We start from the raw sequence: 22,660 nt of genomic DNA, 5'->3' as shown, positions 1-22,660 counted from the left end.
CACTGAGCAGCTGCAGCTTCTGCAGTAACCTGGTTTGGTTCAGAAATAAAATAGTCCTAAGATTTTTCTTATATGCATCCATTTTGCTTGACACTGTGACAGAAAAGACAAGCAGGGAGGGCGGTACGCGGACAGTGTTGGGGCCTGGCTCTGGTCCTTGTAGTCATTGTGCTGCAGCCACTGCGGTGGATGCACAGGATAAGCTCATTGATGGAAATGTGAGGTTGCAAACGTGAGGTGTGTATTTTATTTGCTGGAGTTCTCTATCTGCGTATAGTTACAAATAAAGTGTCATTATTTTAACTGTTCGTCTTCTTCGTGACGCCATGATTCCACCATCAATAAATCATTGGTCCGAAGGAGTACCGGGAGAAATGTGCTGAGGGTGGTGTAAAGGAATAAGAGGATGTGGTGAGGGGGTTGGGAAGGAATGAGAGGAGAAATGTGTTGTGAGGGGGGCAAGAGTGAAGCAGGATATTGTGCACCTCCAGGTGGCTGTGACAGCAAATATATAACAAATTGGCTTATAGAGGGTGTCCAAACTATCATGCACCAAGATTTAAAAAAAGAGAAATTGCATTACTTAGATTTAATTAGGCAATTGTAATTAAGTATCTAACTTGGGAACTACTGTCCTAATTCTCATAGTGTCAGTGAGGCACTTGTAGGCACAGCCAAGGGACATCTAACTGCGGTATTTTCAGCGGTATCTAATTACATACAAATTTTTTCCGACTGATGAACCCCGTGAAATATGAAGAATACCATGTGACATCATAAAGCAGCGCCCTCAAACAGGCTCCCTCTGAGTTAGCCAGAACGAAATAAAGAAAAACATTGTGATCGAGCTAGTGACTTATCTGCCGCGCCCTTGCCGAAGCAACACATCACGTTTGGTGTTAGTTGGAAAGAAGCTGTGATAGTCCATAATTACTTTGTGTAGCGCAAAACAAAGTAATTATGGATTAAAGGAGTGACGAAATAAAATGATGTCAGTTAAGAGTACCGCCTTGTCCTGTAGTCTTTCTTGTGTCGGTGGTTTTGCGCTAAACAAAGTAATTATGGATTCGCACCTACTAGCCTGCCAGCGCGCTCTGCTGAAGGTGTGATAGCTGTTGTCTTAGCATAGATAAAGTGCATGGAAGGTTTTTGTTTTTTTCACCACAAAACCTATTGCCATAACAGCAAATTTACAGCGTCAGTGCAAAGGTTTAAAGGTGTGTTTTGTTTCGTCCCAGTTACCATGTCTTTCTCTAATGAGCAGAAGGCAAACATGATCCTTGCCCTGGTAACTGCGAATGGCAACAAGAGGAACATTCATATTTAAAACAGTGCCAAAAAAAACACGGACAAGGGAGGGCACAGGACGAGCGCTGTTTGGGTGCGAGCTAGTTGGTACGGATCATTCATATTTAAAACAGCGCCAAAAAAACATGGACAAGGGAGGACTGGTCCTGTGTCCTCCCTTGTCCGTGTTTTTTTGGCACTGTTTTAAATAGGAATGATCTGTACCAACTAGCTCGCACCCAAATTGTTCTGAGTCAACAAGAGGAAGTCTGCAAAGGTATATAAGTTTTGGAAGTGTGGTGGTAGGCCATATGCATAGATGATCATCAGAAATTATGAAAACCTGAGACAAACTGGCAACTTCATGAAATAGCGGTGAAGGACTCCATCTTTGAGTCCTAGCCTAGGCACGGATGTTCTACTGATTATGGCCTCAAACCCTCATGTTAGCGTGTGGGTTCAAGTCATCGGTTTGGAGGATTCTAAATGACTCGGCTGTACCACCTTAACCTGCGCCAATGCTTGGAAGAGAGGGACTTGCAGAATTGTCTAGATTTCTCGAATTGGGTCCTCACAAAAGCCCATGAGTCACCGGACTTTTTGAGCAACATCATGTGGACAGACAAAGCCAAGTTTTGTAGGAATGCTGAGATAAATATGCACAGTGCACACTATTGGAGTGACTCCAATCCACACTGGGTGAAATGCACTTGGCGCCAGTACCAGTGGTTGTTCAGTGTGTGATGCGGGATTTATGCTGGTGCTATAACTGGTCCCATCTTCTATCACACACTGACTGGACAGCATTACGTGGATGAAATCCTTGAGGGTAGTGCTGCATGAGTTTTTCAGGGAAGCCCTGCTGTCACATCTTCCACTTCTGTGATATCAGTTGGATGGGGCGCCAGCACACAGCAGCAGCCGAACACGAAACTGGCTGGATGCGACTGTCCATCCGCAATGGTTTGGAAGGGACGGGCCTGTAAATTCGCCAGCTTGCTCACCTGACTTCTCTCCACTCGATTTCTTTCTTTGGGGTTATGTGAAAGATTGTGTTTACATGATCAAGACGATGATATCAGATAAGCTCAAGGCAAGGATAACGGATGTCTGCTGCAGAATTCCAGCGTCAGTCAGGAAGAAAGCTACCGAAGATGTGCAAAGCAGACTCAGTACTGTGTAGCTGCTAAAGGGGACCTGTTCAAACACATCCTCTAGGCGGCAGCTGTTGTTCAATGGCACTTACGAATGCACAGATAATAAGGGCACACTAAAATCTGATCTCTCTCTCTCTCTCTCTCTCTCTTTGCTGACATCCTGATTGCGAATTTAGTACATACGAAAGTGGTACATTTACTTTCTTGAATGCATCGGTTTTGCATTTTCTCTACACATGGGTCGATTCCTGGTCTGCTTATTTCGCTTTTATTTTTCGCCACGAACCTGTTTTTGCAGCACATATACACTCTAATGAAAAATAAAACCGTTTCTTTAGTTTGGGTTTGGTCCAAAGCAAGTTTCTGGCATGAAATACAGCTGCACGGGCTCCTTTGATGTGGTGCGAGCAGAGCTGGGACTTTTAAATATTGTATGCCTATTCCATTGGTTATCGTGTTTCGTCTGTGGTCAGAGCTGTGCTTCTGCTGCGTTATCAAGGGGCTTTTGTTATCAAAGTGATCAGTTGGCCTTGAGAGACAGATAATAAATGTGACGTAGACATGAGAGCAAGGAATAGCTGCAAAGCCGCGAAACCGGCTGTTGGTGCTCCTTCCATATCATTACTGTCTATGCTCGTTACAATGGACCCGCGTACAACAGACTTTCTGATATAACGGACCATATTTCAGCCTTAGTTTGTTCTACCTTTTTTATTAATGAAACCAAGTTCGCTTTTAACAGGCTGTGCTGCAACGGTCTATTGGCTACAGCGGACAAAATCAGAATTTTTTTCGAAGTTGGTCGTATAAAACATACTTTTGCCGTGTCGACACGGGGTGGCACCTGACTTGCGCGGATAAGCCGACGATCGCGGCTCAATATTGTGTGCACGAGGGAGGAAGTGCAGGGCGAAAACGCGCCGTCTTCTTTTGCGTGCGAGGCACGCGGGGGAGGCAAGTGGGTTCTACTCCAATGGCTGCTGCTTACGGCATGGCCGCCGCATCTTAAAAGCAATCTGCAATGTGGACAAAGTGCGCCCAGTGCCGGTAGCTTCGTACGTGCTGTGCTTTCGACGTTTAGTTCACGTTGTAGTGAGAGACAGCACCAAGGTCAATTGACTTGTTGCTGCTGTCGCGCTTATCTTTCTAAATTTGCTGTCGCAAATGATGCTTCGCCTTTTGGGCAATACTGCGACGTTTTCTGTTTGTTTTTTACTTTGGACGTTTGTCACTATAACGTTGTTGCACACCGCGATGAAAGTTTCAGTAGTGAGGCATTTCGGATATTACGGACTTCGGATAAAACGGGCGTTCTTTTGTCGGATTGTCAGGCTTCGTTATATTGATAGTCGACTATGTCTGGGTGATGCGCAGTCTCTTTGGGTTTGCGACAGGCAAAGCAGTGACTTTCAATCAGCTTATTTGAGGGCGCTGCTTTATGATGCAGTTGGGAGTGCAGTCATGTGGTATTTTTCATATTTGTCGGGGTTTGTTTATCAGTCGAAAAAAATTAGTACGCGGTTAGTACATCGCTGAGAATACCACGGTTAGATGTCCCTTGGCTCTGCCTACAAACACCTCACTGACACTTCAATAGGACAGTACTTCTTGAGTTGGACAATTAATTTCAATTGCCTAATTAAATCTCAGTAATGAAAAAGTTACTGGTGGCTACTCCACTGCACTGGAAACAATATGCACTAGGTTTTCTTTGAGTAATGCAATTGCTCTTAAATCTTGTTGCATGATGGTTGGGGCACTTTGTATAGCCATCTGTGTTACCTCTAAATGTGCCTTGGTGACCAGCTTTGTTTTACACAGAATTACACCATGGAATAACAAATGGTTCATAGATATTCTCACTGCAACAAGTACATGCCTTCAAGTGCATAATTCCTTTATGAAAGTGAAGCTTTCATTGCCTTTCTGTATGCCTTTTCACATGTCTGTTTGGTCGATTTCTTGCCAACTAAAGTGAACTGATCGTAAACACAGTGTAATAGTAAACTAGGCTTATTATGGAGATTGTGTAGTAAAAACTGGCCCAATCTTATCTAAACAAATGATAGAGGTTGTGTGAGGGTGTTATGAGGGAGTTAGCGGAGGAATGGGGGATGAGGCAAAGTTGCGTGCTGAAGTTGCAACTCAAGGGCACTCATTGTTGATGGTTATTTTTACAGAAATTTTATTGTGTAGAATATCAAATGCATACTCTTAATTGCTACGTAGTCGCATGGCTATATGGCATTGTGTCCCTGCTGGACAGCTTCTCAAAAACTTTGTTATTGTATTTAATGTAGGATCTGCAATTATACAACATTTAGTGGAAACAAATTTAGTGGAACAGATATTCACAAGAAAAACTGTAAATCCTCTGAAAGAAGCTGATGAGAATTCATCTTGAAAAATATATATTGATTGAAATAAGAAAAAAAAAAAGAAAACATTATGCTTTCAATTGAAAATAGGAACTAAAAAAAGTAAGCTGTATTTGAGAAAACGAAAACTGCTGAACCCTATGTATGTGGTGTACAAGCAGCAGCCAGTGAACAAGAGGTGGAATGGTATATGTTTCTAATCAAAAGGGAATGATCAGGGTCAGAAGTGAGCCAGTAGTAAGTTGAGATCTGGGCATAGGAACAAGTCACCATCTCCAGCTGAGGTCATGCAAGGGGATGAGATTCAGCCATTCACAAAAGTGCAGGGAAAATATCTTAAGGGTTGCATTCCCACTTTCACACATTCAAATACACCTTAAAATTGACCTGGAGCCTATTACAGGTTTTCAACAATGGCCACTAAAGACCAGCAGGTTTATTTGTCACTACTGCAGAAGACAGCCAGGATATAAGTAAAAGTATAAGTAAAGGCTTTATTGCGACAGTAACTATACGGACACTACAAGTGAATTTTCACCGTTGCAATTATTGTGCTGTATTGTGCAATTATTGTGCGAATAAGTCTGCGTGTGAGGGAGAGTGAGGTGAAGGCTCATGTGCCGTATGTTGGTAGTCACATGATGTGCTATGGGTGCAAAGGCAAACGAGAAGGATGGTGGCTTGATGCGCACCCTCTTTCCACACACAGAACGTTGGAGGTCACGTAATTGGACTGCAGTGCTGTATGACCAGGCTAGAGGAGGAGAGCCTGTCTCCTCCTCTGACCCGACCTTGGCTACTCATGGTTGCCCCCATCTGGCCAAGCACATATACAGCATATGTGACCCACGCACCTTGTGTTGTGCAGTTGCTAGGGCGAAAGGCAAACATGCAAGGGGGAGCTGAAATGACTGGTGGCTTCATATGCGCTAACTTCCTGCACACCTAGCCTTGGAGACGGCATAATCTGAGTTTTGGAGACGAGGTGCAGTTGCAGTAGCGAAAGCTAGTGGCTGTGCGAAACATTCACTTTGGGACAAGCACGCATGCTCTCTGCTGCTTGCGCTCATCATTACGCCAGCATTGTTACTGAGTGCTCACGGTCATCGAGTGAGATATGTCTATGTTTGTGCATGCTTGACATCATGTTTGTTCAGTTAATAATCAAATGTTTAGTGCAATTTATGCGGCCTGTAAAACTACGAACCATTGAATAATTGTTTAATGCTTTGCTAATGCTATTGGTGTTCCACCTTTTGGGTGAAACCGTCATTTTTTAAAATGAAAATATCCACTAAGTGACATTGTGTCATGGCAGGCATTGTTACAACAGGAATGAAAATCAACTGATGGTACATATAAAAATGGGAAGCCATCATGGAACCACGTCATGAAGATATTTTGTAAAAAAGTTTTTTTAATACATCTAGGGCCATAGGTTTTTTAAGTAAAGCTTGACTTTACGTCATTTTTTGCCCATTTTAACTCAGTTTTTGTTCAAATTGGGTTGGACCCAAATCCTCATCAAAAAGTCACCTGCTAGAAGATGTAGCTCTACTTTACAACTAGCAGTTGCACAACGAAATCACCTAGGCATTCCTGTTATGGCCTTGGTTCGAAATATCCTTCAACTTTTTTTAAAGACATGGTCAAGAACTTCTGAATTAGGCAGTTCTGCTGCTACAATTCCATCACCTTGTCATAGTTACACTGTCATCATCATCATCAGCCTATTTTATGTCCATTGCAGGACGAAGGCCTCTCTCTGCGATCTCCAATTACCCCTGTCCTGCGCCACCCGATTCCAACTAGCGCCTGCAAATTTCTTAATTTTGACACCCCACCTAGTCTTCTGCCATCTTCGACTGCGCTTCCCTCGGCACCCATTCTGTAACCCTAATGGTCCACCGGTTATCGAACCTACGGATTACATGACCTGCCCAACTCCATTTCTTTCTCTTAATGTCAATTAGAATATCGGCTTTCCCTGTTTGCTCTCTGATCCACACCGCTCTCTTCCTGTCTCTTAACGTTTTGCCTAACATTCTTTGTTCCATCGCTCTTTGTGCCGCCCTTAACTTATTTTCGAGCTTCTTTGTCAGTCTCCAAGTTTCTTCCCCATATGTCAGCACCAGTAGAATGTGTTGATTCTAGACCTTTCTTTTTAATGATAATGGTAAGCTTCCAGTCAGGATCTAACAGTGTCTGCTGAATACGCTCCAACCCAATTGCATTCTTCTGTAAATTTCTTTCTCATGATCAGGGTCCCCTGTGAGTAATTGACCTAGGTAAATGTACTCCTTCACAGACTCTAGAGGCTGACTGGCAATCCCGAACGCTTGTTCCCTTGCCCGGCTATTGATCATTATCTTTGTCTTCTGCATATTAATCTTCAACCCCACTCTTGTATACTCTCTCTATTAAGGTCTTCAATCATTTTTTAATCATATCATAAGAAGCCAACAAACAAGGACACCAAGGAAAACACAGTGGAAATTACTTGTACTGACTAATTGAAATAAACAAATTATAAATTAATGGAAAGGAAAGTGGATGAAAAAAGAACTTGCAGCAGGTGGGGAATGATCCCATGTCTTCGCATTACGCGTGTGATGCTACTACTAGGACTAACCCTGGGAGTGTTAGCCAGCGTCACTGCTCACAAACCTTGGCAGCGGATGTGGAACATCCATGTAGAACATGGCAGCAGATTCCATAAGCAACTCTTTCAAGACTGTTCTTTGAACTAAAGTGCACCTTGACTTGCAGAATCTGAACAGTACTGTATTTACTTGAACATAGGTTGAACACGAATGTAGGTCAACCTGTATGTATGGAACTCGCTGAGAAATAAAAAATTATTCAAATATAGGTCAACCCATGTCTTTTTTTTATATAAAAACAAAAAACTTTCAACATGACACACATTTATTCACTGTGAGCTTTGCTACTAAATCTTGCTAGTCAATGCCAGAAGCTGTATCCTCGTTGAATGCATTGCAGGTATCCTCGTCGCCCCCAGTGCTGTTGAATGCATTGGATATGCATTTCTTAAGACAGTCTGGATTATCTCGAGACTGGCTTTGTGGCGAATATGATGGAGCAACTCTATTAGCTTACACATGTAGTTTTGCTCAGTACTTTTGCTAGCTTTGTTCACGAGTATAGGTCCAGTTTCTTTGGTCATGAATATAGGTCGATAGCACATTTTAGTTAACATTCTCGGAAAAAAAAATAAAGGTTGACCTATATTCGAATAAATATGGTATATATCTGTTTTTGTATGCCTTGCAAAAAAAAAAAAAAAGGTAATCCTTATCATGACTGTTACAGATCACCTGGTTTTTTTCTTCCCCAATGTAATAAAACAAAACCCCAGAACAATGTCCTTAATTATACCGAATTAATAGGCATCTCTTAGGCAATGATTAATGATTCCTGAGAAAGTGTTTTAGAGAATTTATCTAGCAATACCTTTCGAAAGCAGGTTTCTTAATGAAAAATATTTATGTAATAATCCTGGAGTGATTTCTCTAAAGGCAACCATAACATAGTTGTTTGGGAAGGTTGCTGTGTATACTGGCAAAGAAACAATTATAATTGTTTGGGGTTGTGTAGTGCAGGCACAGTGTCCATCTTAATTAACGAATTAGTCAAAATAAATGTGTTTTCTTTTTTTGCTTGCGACATAGCTTTAACTTTGCTTACTTCTCAAACTTTCGAAAGCATATTTACATGTGCTGTTGTATTAGTATTATTAGGACCGTGTTCACAGGCCACCAAACCTATGCACTGTTGCCAAAAATTGGAAGATGTCGGCCTATAATCAGCAAAGGTTATGTTATATTTTATAGTCAGTAGCTTCGTTCTGCTATTGTGCTGGGTTTATTGGTAGTTGGCAGCATTTCTGTGTCGAAAGATTGAGAGAGGGCTGCCTATATTCGAATAATCAAGAAAGGAGAGGGAACGCTCACCACCTCTAGTTTCTGCGACTTTCTCCTGCTTTCGCAGCTCTAGGCGAGGGCTGTGGCGGTGGTGCTGGTGCTGGTGCAGATGGGAGAGGAGGAGGGCAGCTTTCTACCGCCTTGCTGCTTGGGCCGCTGGAGATAACATGTATATAATGAATCAGCTTATATAGCCACCTATGCTATTGCTACGGATGTGCTGGTTACTTACGAGCTCTGTTATCTATGGAATTACTCAATGTACATTAGCTACAGACTATACCTAAGTATCTTAGCTCACTGCAACAATATGCCTTCAAGCGTATCATTCCTTTAATAAATTGAATAGCTGCCCAAAACTTTGCCATTCGTCTTGTAGTTCACTTCACCAGCCCTTTATTGCTTGAAAACAAATGCAAGTGTTTTAGAAGCTCCCCCATTTGCCTTGTTGTTTGTTTGGCCAGCCATTTATCACTTATATATGTGTATATACACGGTGCGGCCACTTTGGAGCTCCGTGGCGAGGACGGGAAACGTTCCACCTCCACCACAATGTTACGCGAAGGACATGTCAGTAAGACGAGCAACTATTTACAGGTTATGTTTACGACAGCAGTTGCAGCACTGACTGGTTAGATTCAAAGCGCGAGCCCAGTTCATTCTTCCTCCTGTTTTCTCGAGTGATGGCACCCACGCACCTCGTTCAAACAATCAAATACCACACGGGTGTAGCAATATAAATAGTTGGAAAGTGTACACATTAGCATCTAATGTCTATGTAGCCGCACTCAAGTACGCTAAAGAAAGATTTGTATCAATTACATTACCATCTATGCTGTTAAATAACGTAAAAAAATTCTGGCATGTCATACATCCACTTTCCGACAATTTTATCGCTCTTAACCCTGTTCCGAAAAATCCATGTGCAACTCTCCTGAATAATACCTTTGTTTAAAATTTCTTGTGCACTGCTTATATTGAACTGCCTGCCTTGATTGACTAAAAATTTTGACTATGCCTCCAGTGACTGTTGAAGTTCTTAGTGCTATTCAACTAATAGATTCGTTGAAGATACATTCATCACCTGGCTTTGATAACACGAGTGTTACATTTCTGAAAAACAACTGCTCTTAAACTTGCATTATATGAACTAAAATATTTCACCAATTGCTCAGCACATATACTGTCCTGTCTCAACGGAAAACAGGAAGAATGATCCCTTTGCACAAATCTGGCAGCAAAACGCCGCCTACAAATTATCGTCCGATATCAGTAACCAGTACCTGCTGCAAATTATTAGAACATGTTATTTTTATTAACCTTGCAGATTTTCTTGAGTCTAATTTTTTTCGCCATCACAGCACAGATTTTGAAAATCATCTCATGTGAATCGCAATTATTAACATTTACTCACAAACTACACGAAATACTTGACTGTTCTTCTCTTGCCGGTTGCATCTTTTTAGATTTTTCAAAAGCCTTTGACAAAGCCTTCCATAAACTTTTACTTTATAAACTAAGCAAATTAAACTTTGATCATAACATTCTAAAATAGATTGAGTCATTTCTCGTTAACCATTCCCAGTTCGTTAGAGCTCATGGTCATAACTCACCTCACAGCAATGTTCAGTCCGGTGTGCCACAAGGCTCCGTCCTGGGACCTCTATTATTTCTTAGCTATATTAATGACTTACCTTCAGCAATATAAGCCATACACTTATTTTCAGACAACTGTGTCCAGAGAAATAACTCCAGAGAAATAACTAATGAACATGACATCATCCTGCTTCAGGCCGACCTTAATAAAGTCAGCAATTGGTGCCGATTGTGCCGAATGATTGACAAGTGTAAATTTGTGAGAGTATCCATCCCGATCTAACAATAAGCTGCCTGTGTTCTACCTGAATAATGTTGCTATAGAAACGTTCATATAAGTACTTAAGCATGCATATAATGTCTAAATTAATGTGGAATCATCCTGTTGGATATATAATTAACCAAGCCAGTCATCTGCTGAGATACTTATGCCTTAACTTTTCTCGTGCTCCATCTCCTTTAAAATTACTACTTTATAAAACCCTGTTATGTCCAAAATTAGAACATGCTGCAGCAATATGGGACCCCTTCCTTGAAAACTTAATACAATTCCTTGAACTAATACAAAACAACACAACTTGTTTTATCCTATGGAACTACAACTGCACTATGAGTGTATCTTCAATGAAATGAAATCTGGGTCTTCAGCCACTGGCAACACGTTGAAGGATTCCTCACCTTTAATTTATTCATAACCTGTATCACCACTTTTCGTCCGCTCTTCGTCTGAAATTCATGTCGTGGCCATGTTACTTATCTCGCCATACTGATCATCAGCACAAAGTTAAAATTTATGCATATAACACGACATGTTTTTTACATTTCCTAGGTATACTTGATTATGTCATGAAATACATTTCGTGAAAAGGGACACAAAAAAGAAGAAAGTGATTCACTTCATTTTTCTGTCCCTTTTCACAAAATGTATTCAAGTATACCCAGGAAATCTAAGCACCAACTTGCCCAGGAAGAAGTCCTTCTGGAAGGCTTTTTTTGCTCATTTTTGCCACATATGTCAAAAAATTGGAATGAACTTCCCTCTGATATTGTTTCCATTAATAACAATGAAAATTTTTGAGAAGCACTATCTAACACTGTATAATATCAAGCATTTGTACGAACTAATGTTGGTTGTTTTTTTAAGGTTACTTATATTATGCCATGTTCTATTACCGTATTTATCAAACTTTCAGCTAACATTGTATAATTAGCAAATATTGTGTATAAACTGGTTATATATTTCCTCCCTATTTCTAGTATAACCCACTCTCCTCTGTAATACCGAAAGGCTTGAGGGTAAATAACTAAATAAATAAATAAATAAATTAAGACAAGTCTTCTGAGTGTTCTAGGAGCTTCCCCATTTGCCTTGCCATTCATTTCACCAGCCTATTATATCGCTTATATATTGTCACGTGGTGGTGACGTTGAAGAACACAGTAGCAATACTGTGAATGACAAAACTAAATTTTATTGGGCGAACCTGTGCCCACAAAACAGGCTACACTTATAGCACAACGATAGCGGCGAACACAGTCGGCGATCGTCGAAAATCTGATCAGCGGGTCAAGCGCGTCGGCTTTTATACAACAGTCGTCGAATGTTCCAGACTAATCGTTGGGACCCGCGTGCCTTCCACAAAGTTCTACACCATTCGCGGCAGGAGATGAAATCAGATAACATAAGGTTCGGCGACAACAGACAGCGAATAGAAGAATCGATAACTTTCCAGAAACTTCAGATACATACAGGCGCGTCCCGCGCTGTGCGATAACACTTGTTAGGCGGCGAAACGTGGTCGCCCGATAAAGATAAGTACACGCGTCAATATATTCCAGGTGTCCCAGCCATCATACACCAAGTTAAAAAAAGAAGTAGCTTTCTATGCAGATGATACCAATTGCATGACGTTAGCAGCAACCTGAAGAAGCATCTCATATTTCTTGTTCTTTTGAAATTATTAATTTGTAATAATTAATTAACTTATGTTTTCAATAAAACATGTTGCTTGGCTAGCTGGTGCATGATTGATTACCAGAATTGTAGCGCAGTGAAAGACAAATGACGACAGAAGCAACATAGATAGGCGCACCATCTATACTGGCAGTGCGCCTGTCTTTGTTGCTTCTGTCATTCCTCGTCTTTTGCTGTGCCACGATTCTGGTAACTGACTTTTTCATTACTGTATTTATGGCAGACATGTCAACAGTAAGTGTCAACAGAGTGACCTAACTTTGAAAACATTAATTTCAATTGATTGCGATGCATTCTACATTGTGTGTGGCTCTTTTTTCCGTATGCTTGAGAACCAGCCCAAACATGGTATTTTTTATATTCACAGGCTTTCTTTCAGACGCGGGTGAAAAGGCTGCTCAAAAGCTGTAGCTTCTCAGAAACAATTAAAAATGAAAGAGCATATGCTTGGGCATGTTGGTAAACCATAGTAAATTTTTTAGCGCACAGAAAGGACACAGGACCGGAAGGAATGACACGGACACAATGCTACTTTCAGTTGTTCCTTTCAATCCTGTGCCCTTTTTGTGTGCTAAAAAATGTACAATTGAAAATGATGTTTTTGAAGTCACTGTAACACCTTATGTTGACATAAATGCCATAGATATAATAATTAAAGAGCTTGTTAATGAATCTTTACAAGTTAATTAAGTTGAAAGAACACAAAATATATAAGACACTTCTTCAGGTTGCTGCTGACGACAAGCAGTTAGTTTCATCCTAATAAAATGCTTCGTTAATTTTTTTTTTTAACTTGGTGCATGATAGCTGGGACACCATATATATAAAAAACAAGTCGTGTAAGTGTTCTAGAAGCTTTGCTGTTTGCCTTGCCATTCGCTTTGCCAGCCTTTTATCGTTTACATGTATTCAAAAAGAAGTCACGTAAGGTTATGAAATTTGCTTTAACAATTGCTTTAACATGCCCTCCAAATTTACCCTCACCAAAAAAAGTTCAAAGAGAAATGAAAGCTCCACACCTAGCAAAAACGAATTTTCTGTGCTTCAAAACATAGTCCTGACCATGATTGCAAATGTTCACATTTGGCTATTCTCTTACATTTACAGAAATCTTTGATGGTTTCTGCACAATTTGTCTTGCTAATATGGCTGACAGTGATTGAACAAAATCTTCGTTTTATGTTTCATATTTATTATTACATTCACATATGTGAGACTGAAGTTACTATGAGACAAAATAATTTTTGCAGAAACAGCACCATTTGCAGTTATGTCTCTAAGCAAGCCTTTTATTGAAGAGGATACAGGACCACTTCTGACTTTAGGAGATCGCGTGGTGTGGTTGTTTGAACATGGACCTGAACATGGCTGGGTCCGCTGGATTGGACGAATTCCTGTCGTTTCTCCCAACTGGACAGTTGGCGTTGAATTTGTAAGTATTCTTTCTGTACTTTGTACTTATAGTTTACTTTGTAAATGGAATTATGTTTTTTAATTATCATTATGTACCATAATGTAAGGAACAAACACAGAACCTGACCACAGCATATTCTTTGTACTTCTGTACTTATTTCAGCATTCACTGTTTCTCACTGTACCTTGTTTACATATGTATTATGCAGGCGGTCCACAGTATTGACCAAATAAACAATAAAATAACTATTTTGTGGTTTTCATTGCTTCTTTATGCTAGAAATGTGCACTTAACTTGCGTTAGTGTTCCTTTTTATTACTTTTTTATCATTCATTTTATTATTTGCACATACATCTTCATATTCTTCTGGCTTTACATGCTGTTTCTCCTCTGCATAGACTTCCTTGTGAACTTTTCTCGTATCCAGGGCGGCACCATAATTTTATTAGTGCCAGGGCAGTAGGGAGACAGGAAAATTTCAAAGTGGTAGGCACAATGATATATCAATCCTGACAAGACTTGAACATTGTGAAACGTCACAGACTGACGTACAGTACTTGCTCTCAGTCACATCACTCACTGGATAAAAATCACCTGAGACGGTTTTGTTTTTATCAGTTTTTATTCAACAATACAATACCCAGAAGCACAGTGGCTTGCTTTATTTCTGCGTCACATTAATCGCACAAATGTGCACACACACTTTGAGTTCCAAGGTTCACTCGCGTCCAGTGCAGGCGGATTCGTCTATTCTGAAACCTAGCGTCAGAGGTGTCTACAATGTCAATCAGGTGCAAAGATTTTGCTGTGACCTTTTCCACTGTGAGAACCGCCAGGTTCTTCAGTCTTTCGTCAGATATTTTGTTTCACAGGACCATCTTCAGCTAGCATAGGCACATCAGAAGTTTCACCACAGGGTGCATTATATTCAGTGTTTAGATTTCAATTTATTGTGAGTACTATAATTTGTTCCTGCTTTCGAGATTGAGTTGATTCGTGCACACCTCCCAACAGATATAGGGGTGGCAGAAAAAATTTTAGGGAAGCCAACCGCCACCCCCTGGCACTGTCCCTACTTGTATCTACTGTATATTGATAGAACTATTGATGTCTGTGGCACTGCACTTCTGCAAAAGATTTGGCAGCTTCTCATGTGAAAGCTTATCTATAAGAGAGAGCTGAAATATTTTTCATTAAAGCAATTAGAGAAAACATGTCTTATCTTCTAAATGAGTACGATAAAAAAATTTTGCAGTGGCTCTGGCACTCAAGTTTTTCTGCTTAAATATGACTGCAAATGACTGTTCTCAGTATGTTTTCTTCCTGAGACAGTTCTGGAGGAGTGTTTGGCATCACCAAGTTGCTTGAAAGTATGACAAGGGCATTTCACTTAAGTCCCCCCCCCCTACACACAAATGTGTACTCATACACACAGACAGACATGCAGACAGACAAGCAAGAACATGAGTATACTGTCTACAGTAGTATATTGCAAAGATTGAGAATATGGGGAATCCACGAGGGCTTGAAAGGCTCGAGGGAGCAATATATTGATGTTGACAAAAGCACACAGAGCTAACAGGACTGAATGATGGCTTTCTTTCACTGAAAGTTCTGCACCAATGTCATTTTAAGTAAGCTTGCAAAAGGTGAAGTTGTTACATATAGTGGCCTGCACTTATACTCTAGCTTCAAAATAAGGTTTTGTTCTTACCTCTGACTGGATTCTGATTCTGATTCTGAATTCTGACTGGAATTTGGCAGCAAGGCAGCATATTTTGTTTGCATTATTCAATTATACACTTAAATTCATTGACTGTTTGGTTCGTCCAGACATTTCGTTGCTGACACCTTATGATGCGTGAAATATTTGTCCCAAGAAGCTAAAACATATAGCTACAAATGTGTATGATGTGCAGCTGAAAATATGAGGCCCACTTTGATGACAACACAGATTCCAAAACAAAGATTTCAAACAAGTGATTGTGCATGAAGATTAAATTTTGGGTGCTATATTAAGGTACACCAAGAAACCTACTCTTCTCAGGATCTGGCATTAGGTGGCTGTCAAAATAATATAGATATGCAGATCTTTGGCCTTCTTCAGTGCTCTAGAAAATGCACCAGTTACAAAGATTTAGTTGACCATGTCAGCTGAAGTAGGTGATAAGACATAATAAACTGATTTGACCTGAGATTGGTGAACCAAATCTATATCATGTTAAGTTGCCTTAATGTAAAGAATGATCAGCATATGTAGAGTGCAGATAAAAAGAATGCTAGCTCTGATTCTTACTGGGTACTTAATGATCTTTTTGAGAACTGCAAGTACCAGCAAAGCATTTGGTATAGGCATTTACGATGTCAGTCACATAGAGTTTGCATTTTTGTTTGGTGTTTTTTTTAAATGTGTGTAGCAGTTATCACTTAAAAAAATTGATTTATCACTGTCAGTTTCATCTTGTGCTCTTCCGATTTTTCACTATCTGTCTAAAGTAATATTGTTTCACATATTTAATTGTAGCTGTAAGAGTGTTTATTTCCTTATGTGTTTTCTAAGTTTAATATTAAATGGCTGGCAATTTACCAGTATGTGGAGCCAAGTTTTTTAAATACATAATGAAGCACTGCTCTTATGATGCAGGTGTTCTTCGAGAACTAAAGGAATGAGTGATGGTAATGAGATTTGTGCATTCATTAATGCAGTTTGTGAATTTAGTCAAAACTGATCGATAGGCCCTTGCAGTGCAGGATTCTCTCAACAACTTGACTTTAAAGGATGATACTAAAGATTGATTTGATGCCTTTTATACTTAAAAGGGTGACATTGGCCACTAGCCATAAAGTACCAAATGGGATATATAGACATTTTAAGTGCTTGCAATGGGCTAAAGTGTGTTTTGTCTGGAAAAATTACAAACGACATTTGTGAATTCATTAATGCAGTTTGTGACTTTAGTCAAAACTGATTGATAGGCCTTTGCGGCTTAGGATTCTCTCAACTTGGTCTAATCAGTGGTGCACGGACAATGATAGTAAATTTTACTGCACTAAGCAGTTTTGAGCTCAGAATCTGGCTATCTCTGTAACATCACGCACATAACATCATGTCACATAACATGATACTTGAATGTGTCAGTTTCATCATTTATTGGGTTCAGACCAAAAGCCCTGAAGTTACCAGATGGGTGCTGTAATACTACTTTGCAGCTGCATTGCCCTCCCCCACTCCCCCCCCCAAAAAAAAACAGGGAGGGGAGGGAGGGGGGACTATAACTGTTAACTAGGAGGCTAGCAGCATGGTGTCAAATTAATTGGCAACTTTAAGTGCATAAATATTAATCAGCCAAATGATTCCTGTGGAAGTCCACAGGGTAGACATGGATTTATGAAAAGGAACGATTGAGCTCAGGACCATTGCCTGTGCATAGCAGTCTCTTTACCAACTGAACATGGGTACGGATTGATTAACCACATGGAGCATGGGAACACTGATCAACGAACAGTTCTATGGAAATTTGCATGGTAGAGATATATTCTTGAAAGAGTGTCATTCATCCATGATGCCACAAAGGTAACTACAAATTTTTGATTTGTCACATCAAATGTTTTCTTTGTAGATTTTCTTTTTCAGAGATTGTCCTTGCTACAAAGGATTCCTTTATAGCGTCCTGCTGCATTTGGGTGGACGATAACTTGTTTTCGTACATGAACCTTCATCCATCTCACAGAATCTTGCACAACTCGTTTTACTTATCTAGCATCATAAGCTGCAACAGCGTGGGTAGTGTGATCCTCTCACTAAAGAAATGATGCAAGAAACATGGTAACTTGCTTCTATGTGTCCCCACACAAATAACATATTGCAATCTTGTTTTTTTAGGATAATCCAATTGGAGCAGGAGATGGGAAATTTGGTGGAAAACGCTACTTCTATGCCAGAAATGATCATGCTTACTTTCTACCTAACTCAAGTTTGCTTCGTGCTTGTGACTACAACAGCAGTTTTCGAAAACAAAGTAAGTTTTCCTTTTTATTCATGGCAAAATAATTCTTAACAGCTGACCTGCAACATTCTTATAGTTTGCTGCTGTCTGCATATTGAATACTACCCGCTATGGTTGCCTAGTGGCTATGGTGTTGGGTTGCTAAGCACAAGGTCGCAGGATCGAATTCCGGCCACGGCGGCAGCATTTTGATGGGAGTGAAATGCGAAAACACCCATGTACTTAGATTTAGGTGCACGTTAAAGAACCTCAGGTGGTCGAAATTTCTGGAGTCCCCAACTACAGCGTGCCTCAAAATCAGGTCATGGTTTTGGCTCGTAAAACCCCATAATTTAATTTTTTTTAAATATTGGATCCTTTTGGTTTTCTCAAGCACACTTATAATGCAGCATTATAAACTCTGTGAATGCAATTTTTGTATGAAAAATTGTTCACAAACCTTTTAATCAGTACTTTTAAACAGGATAGCAATGTGGTTAATGTACAGTTGGCAACAAACAAAATGTACTGGTGTGAGTACATCCACTTCGATACATTCTCTGTTGTGATGAAGAATGCACATTTAGTAGGATGGTCTTAAACATACAAGTAGCATATGCAATTTCATTCCTTTCAGTACAAATTACCCTTCAGTGAAAAAATTTTACCATGCCATCATGTAGCTTAGGATCCACCAGAGGCCGTGTGCTCAATTGTTGCAGTTTGTTCATTGCCAACTGTACATGGCTGTGGTGTCCTAATCAAATATAATTTTTATGTTTCAATTATTACATAGGTTTGAATATAGACATTAAAGATTAACCTTGATGCCTTGCGTGCTAAACATGATGACATTTGGTCAAGTACCAAGTAGAACATGTGGACGTATTAATTGCTTGCAGTGGGCTTAGGTGTGTTTTGTTTTGTGAAATTAAGAATTGCAAGGGAGGGTGGAGAATGTATGTTGCATTATGTGAGAAACAGTAATGTCATTGTGTGGTAGTTTATACTCACCCTGTGGTTGAGAACTGCACATTGTTGATGCAAATGTGATTAGATTGTTCAAATAATAAAATATTCTGCCTAAACTGATAAAACAAATTCAGAAGCTGCTTAAAGGCAAGTCTGGAAATGACTGGAAATCATTGAGCAAAAATTAGACTTACTTTATGTGTTTGCTCAGCAACTGGTTTCTCTCTGTAGTTGTCGTGGCTTCCTTGCAGCAGAATTATTTGGAACAGTCACCGCTTGCATCTCTCTCTCTCTCTTCCTGTAAACTTTAATAACTATTTTTAATCCTTCTGTTGAAATAAACAAATATTCGACAACATAAAATTGTGAATTATTCTCTCTCACTACTATATATATATATATAAGATACAGGCCCTATATACATGCCTTATATATAAACTGATCCTGGCAACCTTTAACACCTGAACTCTGTCGAGTGAGGCTAGCTTAGAAGGACTCTTTAAGGAACTACCAGACATTGTTTGGGATATCATTGGCCTTAATGAGATTAGAAGAACTGGTGAGGCTTATACAGTGATGACTAACGACTATGTCCTCTGCTATAGAGGTCTCCCATATAAGAAGCAATATGGGGTAGGATTCCTAATTGATAAGGACATAGCAGGCAACATTGACGAATTCTACAGCATTAGTGAGAGGGTAGCAGTAGTCTTAATCACAATTAATAAACGGTATAGATTAAAGTTAGTATAGGCCTACGCTCCAACATCCACTCACGATGACGATGAAGTAGATCAGTTTTATGAAGATGTTCAATTAGCGATGAGAAAAGTGCAAACTCAGCATACTGTAGTAATGGGCGACTTCAATGCAAAAGTGGAGAAAAAGCAGGCTGGTGAGGCTTATACAGTGATGACTAACGACCATGTCCTCTGCTATAGAGGTCTCCCACATAAGAAGCAATATGGGGTAGGATTCCTAATCGATAAGGACATAGCAGGCAACATTGACGAATTCTACAGCATTAGTGAGAGGGTAGCAGTAGTCTTAATCAAAATTAATAAACGGTATAGATTAAAGGTAGTATAGGGCTACGCTCCAACATCCACTCACGATGACGATGAAGTAGATCAGTTTTATGAAGACGTTCAATTAGCGATGAGAAAAGTGCAAACTCAGCATACTGTAGTAATGGGTGACTTCAATGCAAAAGTGGAGAAAAAGCAGGCTGGTGAACAAGCAATTGGCAACTACGGCGTCAATTCTAGGAGCGCTAGAGGAGAAATGGTGGTAGAATTCGCAGAAAGGAAGAAGCTGCAAATAATGAACACCTTTTTTAGGAAGCGTAGCAACAGAAAGTGGACTTGGAAAAGCCCTAATGGTGAAACAAGAAATGAAATTGATTTTATACTTTCAGCCGATCCCAGCATAGTGCAGGATGTATAAGTGATAGGTAGGGTAAAGTGCAGTGATCATAGGTTAGTGAAGGCTAGGATTCACCTCAATTTGAAGAGAGAAAGAGTAAAATTGGTCAAGAAGAAACAGGCCAACCTAGACGCAGTAAGGGTAAAAGCAGACAAATTCAGGCTGGCACTTGCAAACAGATATGCAGCCTTAGAATAGAGAGATGAAGATGACAGAGGTAATGAATGAAACCGTAACTAGGCTGGCTTCATAGGCAGCAATTGAAATGGGAGGCAAGGCACCAAGGCAACCAGTAGGCAAGCTCTCCCAAGTAGCAAAGGGCCTAATAAAGAAACGACAAAGAATGAAAGCGTCCAACTCAAGAGATAAGATATAATTCGCGGAACTGTCAAAACTGATCAACAAGGCGAAAATAAGGGATATTCGACACTATAACATGAGGAAGACTGAAGAAGCCGTAAAAAATGGACGCAGCCTGAAATCGGTGAGAAAGAAACTTGGCATAGGACTAACCAACATGTAGGCACTGAAAGATAAGCAGGGTAATATCAGCAACCTCGAAGATATAGTAAAAGCAGCGGAAGAAGTGTATACTGACCTGTACAGTACCCAGAGGAGTCAGGATACCTCCATTCGAAGCAGTAATGAACAGGATACAGAAACTGCTCCTACAACTAGCGATGTGGTCAGGAGGGCCTTGCAAGACATGAAACGTGGAAGAGTGGTAGGAGAAGATGGAATAACAGTTGATTTCATCAAAGATGGAGGAGACATAATGCTTGGAAAACTGGCCGCTCTCTATACGAAGTGTGTATTGACTGCAAGGGTCCCAGAAAACTAAGAATGCAAACATCATACTAATCCACAAAAAGGGAGACGTTAAAGAATTGAAAAATTATAGACCCATTAGCTTACTCCCAGTATTATATCATAAAAAGGCAACAAACACTGACACCAAGGACAACATAGGGGAAATTACTTGTGCTTAATAAATTATATAAAGAAACAATAAGTTAATGGAAATGAAAGTTGATGAAAAAACAACTTGCCGCAGGTGGGGAACGATCCCACAACCTTCGCATTTCGCGTACGATGCTCTACTGATTGAGCTACCGTGGCACCGTTTCCCTATCCACTTTCTTGGGTATTTGTGTTTCCTAGAAGAACCCTGGGAGTGTTAGCCAATGCCACCACTCACAGACCTTGGCGGCGGATGTGGAACATCCTTTCTGCCGCAGGCGCCACGAGAACGTGATCTTTTTTGGGTGAAGGCAACAGGTCCTTGGTGTCAGTGTTTGTTGCCTTCTTATGATATGACTAATAAAAATCGGGCCCCTCAGTTAACCCCCCTTCTTCTCGTTTATCCCAGTACTGTATTATATAGAGTATTCACCAAGTAAAATAAGGGCAACACTGGACTTTAGTCAACAAAGGGAACAGGCTCCATGGCATCAGGAAGGGATACTCTACAATGGATCACATCCATGTCATTAATCAGGTAATCGAGAAATCCGCAGAGTACAATCAACCTCTCTATATGGCGTTCATAGATTACAAAAAGGCATTTGATTTAGTAGAGATACCAGCAGTCATAGAGGCATTACATAATCAAGGAGTACAGATCGCTTTTGTAAATATCTTGGAAAATATCTACAGAGATTCCACAGCTACCTTAATTCTACACAAGAAAAATAGGAAGATACCTATAAAGAAAGGAGTCAGACAAGGATGTACAATCACTTCAATGCTGTTCACTGCAGGCTTGGAAGAAGTATTCAAGCTATTAAACTGCGAAGGCTTAGGAGTAAGGATCGACGGCGAACATCTCAGCAACCTTCGGTGTGCCGATGACATTGTTCTATTCAGCAACACTGCAGACGAGTTACAACTAATGATTTAGTACCTTAACAGATAGAGTATAAGAGTGGGGTTGAAGATTAAGTTGCAGAAGACAAAGATAATGATCAATAGCCGGGCAAGGGAACAAGTGTTCGGGATCGCCAGTCAGCCTCTAGGGTCTGTGAAGGAGTATCTTTCCTTAGATCAATTCCTCACAGGAGACTCTGAACATGAGAAGGAAATTTACAGAAGAATACAAATGGGTTGGAGCGTATTCGGGAGACACTGTCAAATCCTGACTGGAAGCTTACCATTATCATTAAAAAGAAAGGTCTACAATGAATGCATTCTACTGGTGCTGACATATGGGGCAGAAACTTGGAGACTGACGAAGAAGCTTGAAAATAAGTTAAGGACCACGCGAAAAGCAATGGAACGAAGAATGTTAGGCATAACGTTAAGAGAAAGGAAGAGAGCGAACAGGGATAGCCGATATTCTAATTGACATTAAGAGAAAGAAACGGAGCTGCGCAGCACATGTAATGTGTAGGTTAGATAGCCAGTGTACCATTAGGGTTACAGAATAGGTGCCAAGAAAAGCACAGTCAAGGATGGCAGAAGACTAGATGGGGTGATGAAATTAGGAAATTTGCGAGTGCTAGTTGGAATCGGTTGGAGTAGTACAGGT

General features: G+C 40.2%; 1 protein-coding gene across 2 annotated transcripts in view; it reads left to right on the top strand.

Moving 5' to 3' along the window:
* Window positions 1-22,660, top strand: part of LOC126546103 (uncharacterized) — a 107,747-nt gene that overhangs the window by 4,413 nt on the left and 80,674 nt on the right. The window contains exons 2-4 of one of the 2 annotated variants that reach the window (XM_050194185.3): window positions 8,834-8,935; window positions 13,587-13,768; window positions 17,634-17,769. In XM_050194185.3, coding sequence (XP_050050142.1) covers window positions 13,607-13,768; window positions 17,634-17,769 — 298 coding nt within the window. In that variant the 5' untranslated portion in view covers window positions 8,834-8,935; window positions 13,587-13,606. The remainder of the gene's footprint in view (window positions 1-8,833; window positions 8,936-13,586; window positions 13,769-17,633; window positions 17,770-22,660) is intronic. The other variant, XM_055061664.2, reaches the window with a different exon arrangement.

Source organism: Dermacentor andersoni, chromosome 1, assembly GCF_023375885.2.
Source record: "Dermacentor andersoni chromosome 1, qqDerAnde1_hic_scaffold, whole genome shotgun sequence".
Classification (NCBI taxonomy): Eukaryota; Metazoa; Arthropoda; class Arachnida; order Ixodida; family Ixodidae; genus Dermacentor; species Dermacentor andersoni.
This window is presented reverse-complemented; position numbering and strand designations above follow the sequence as displayed.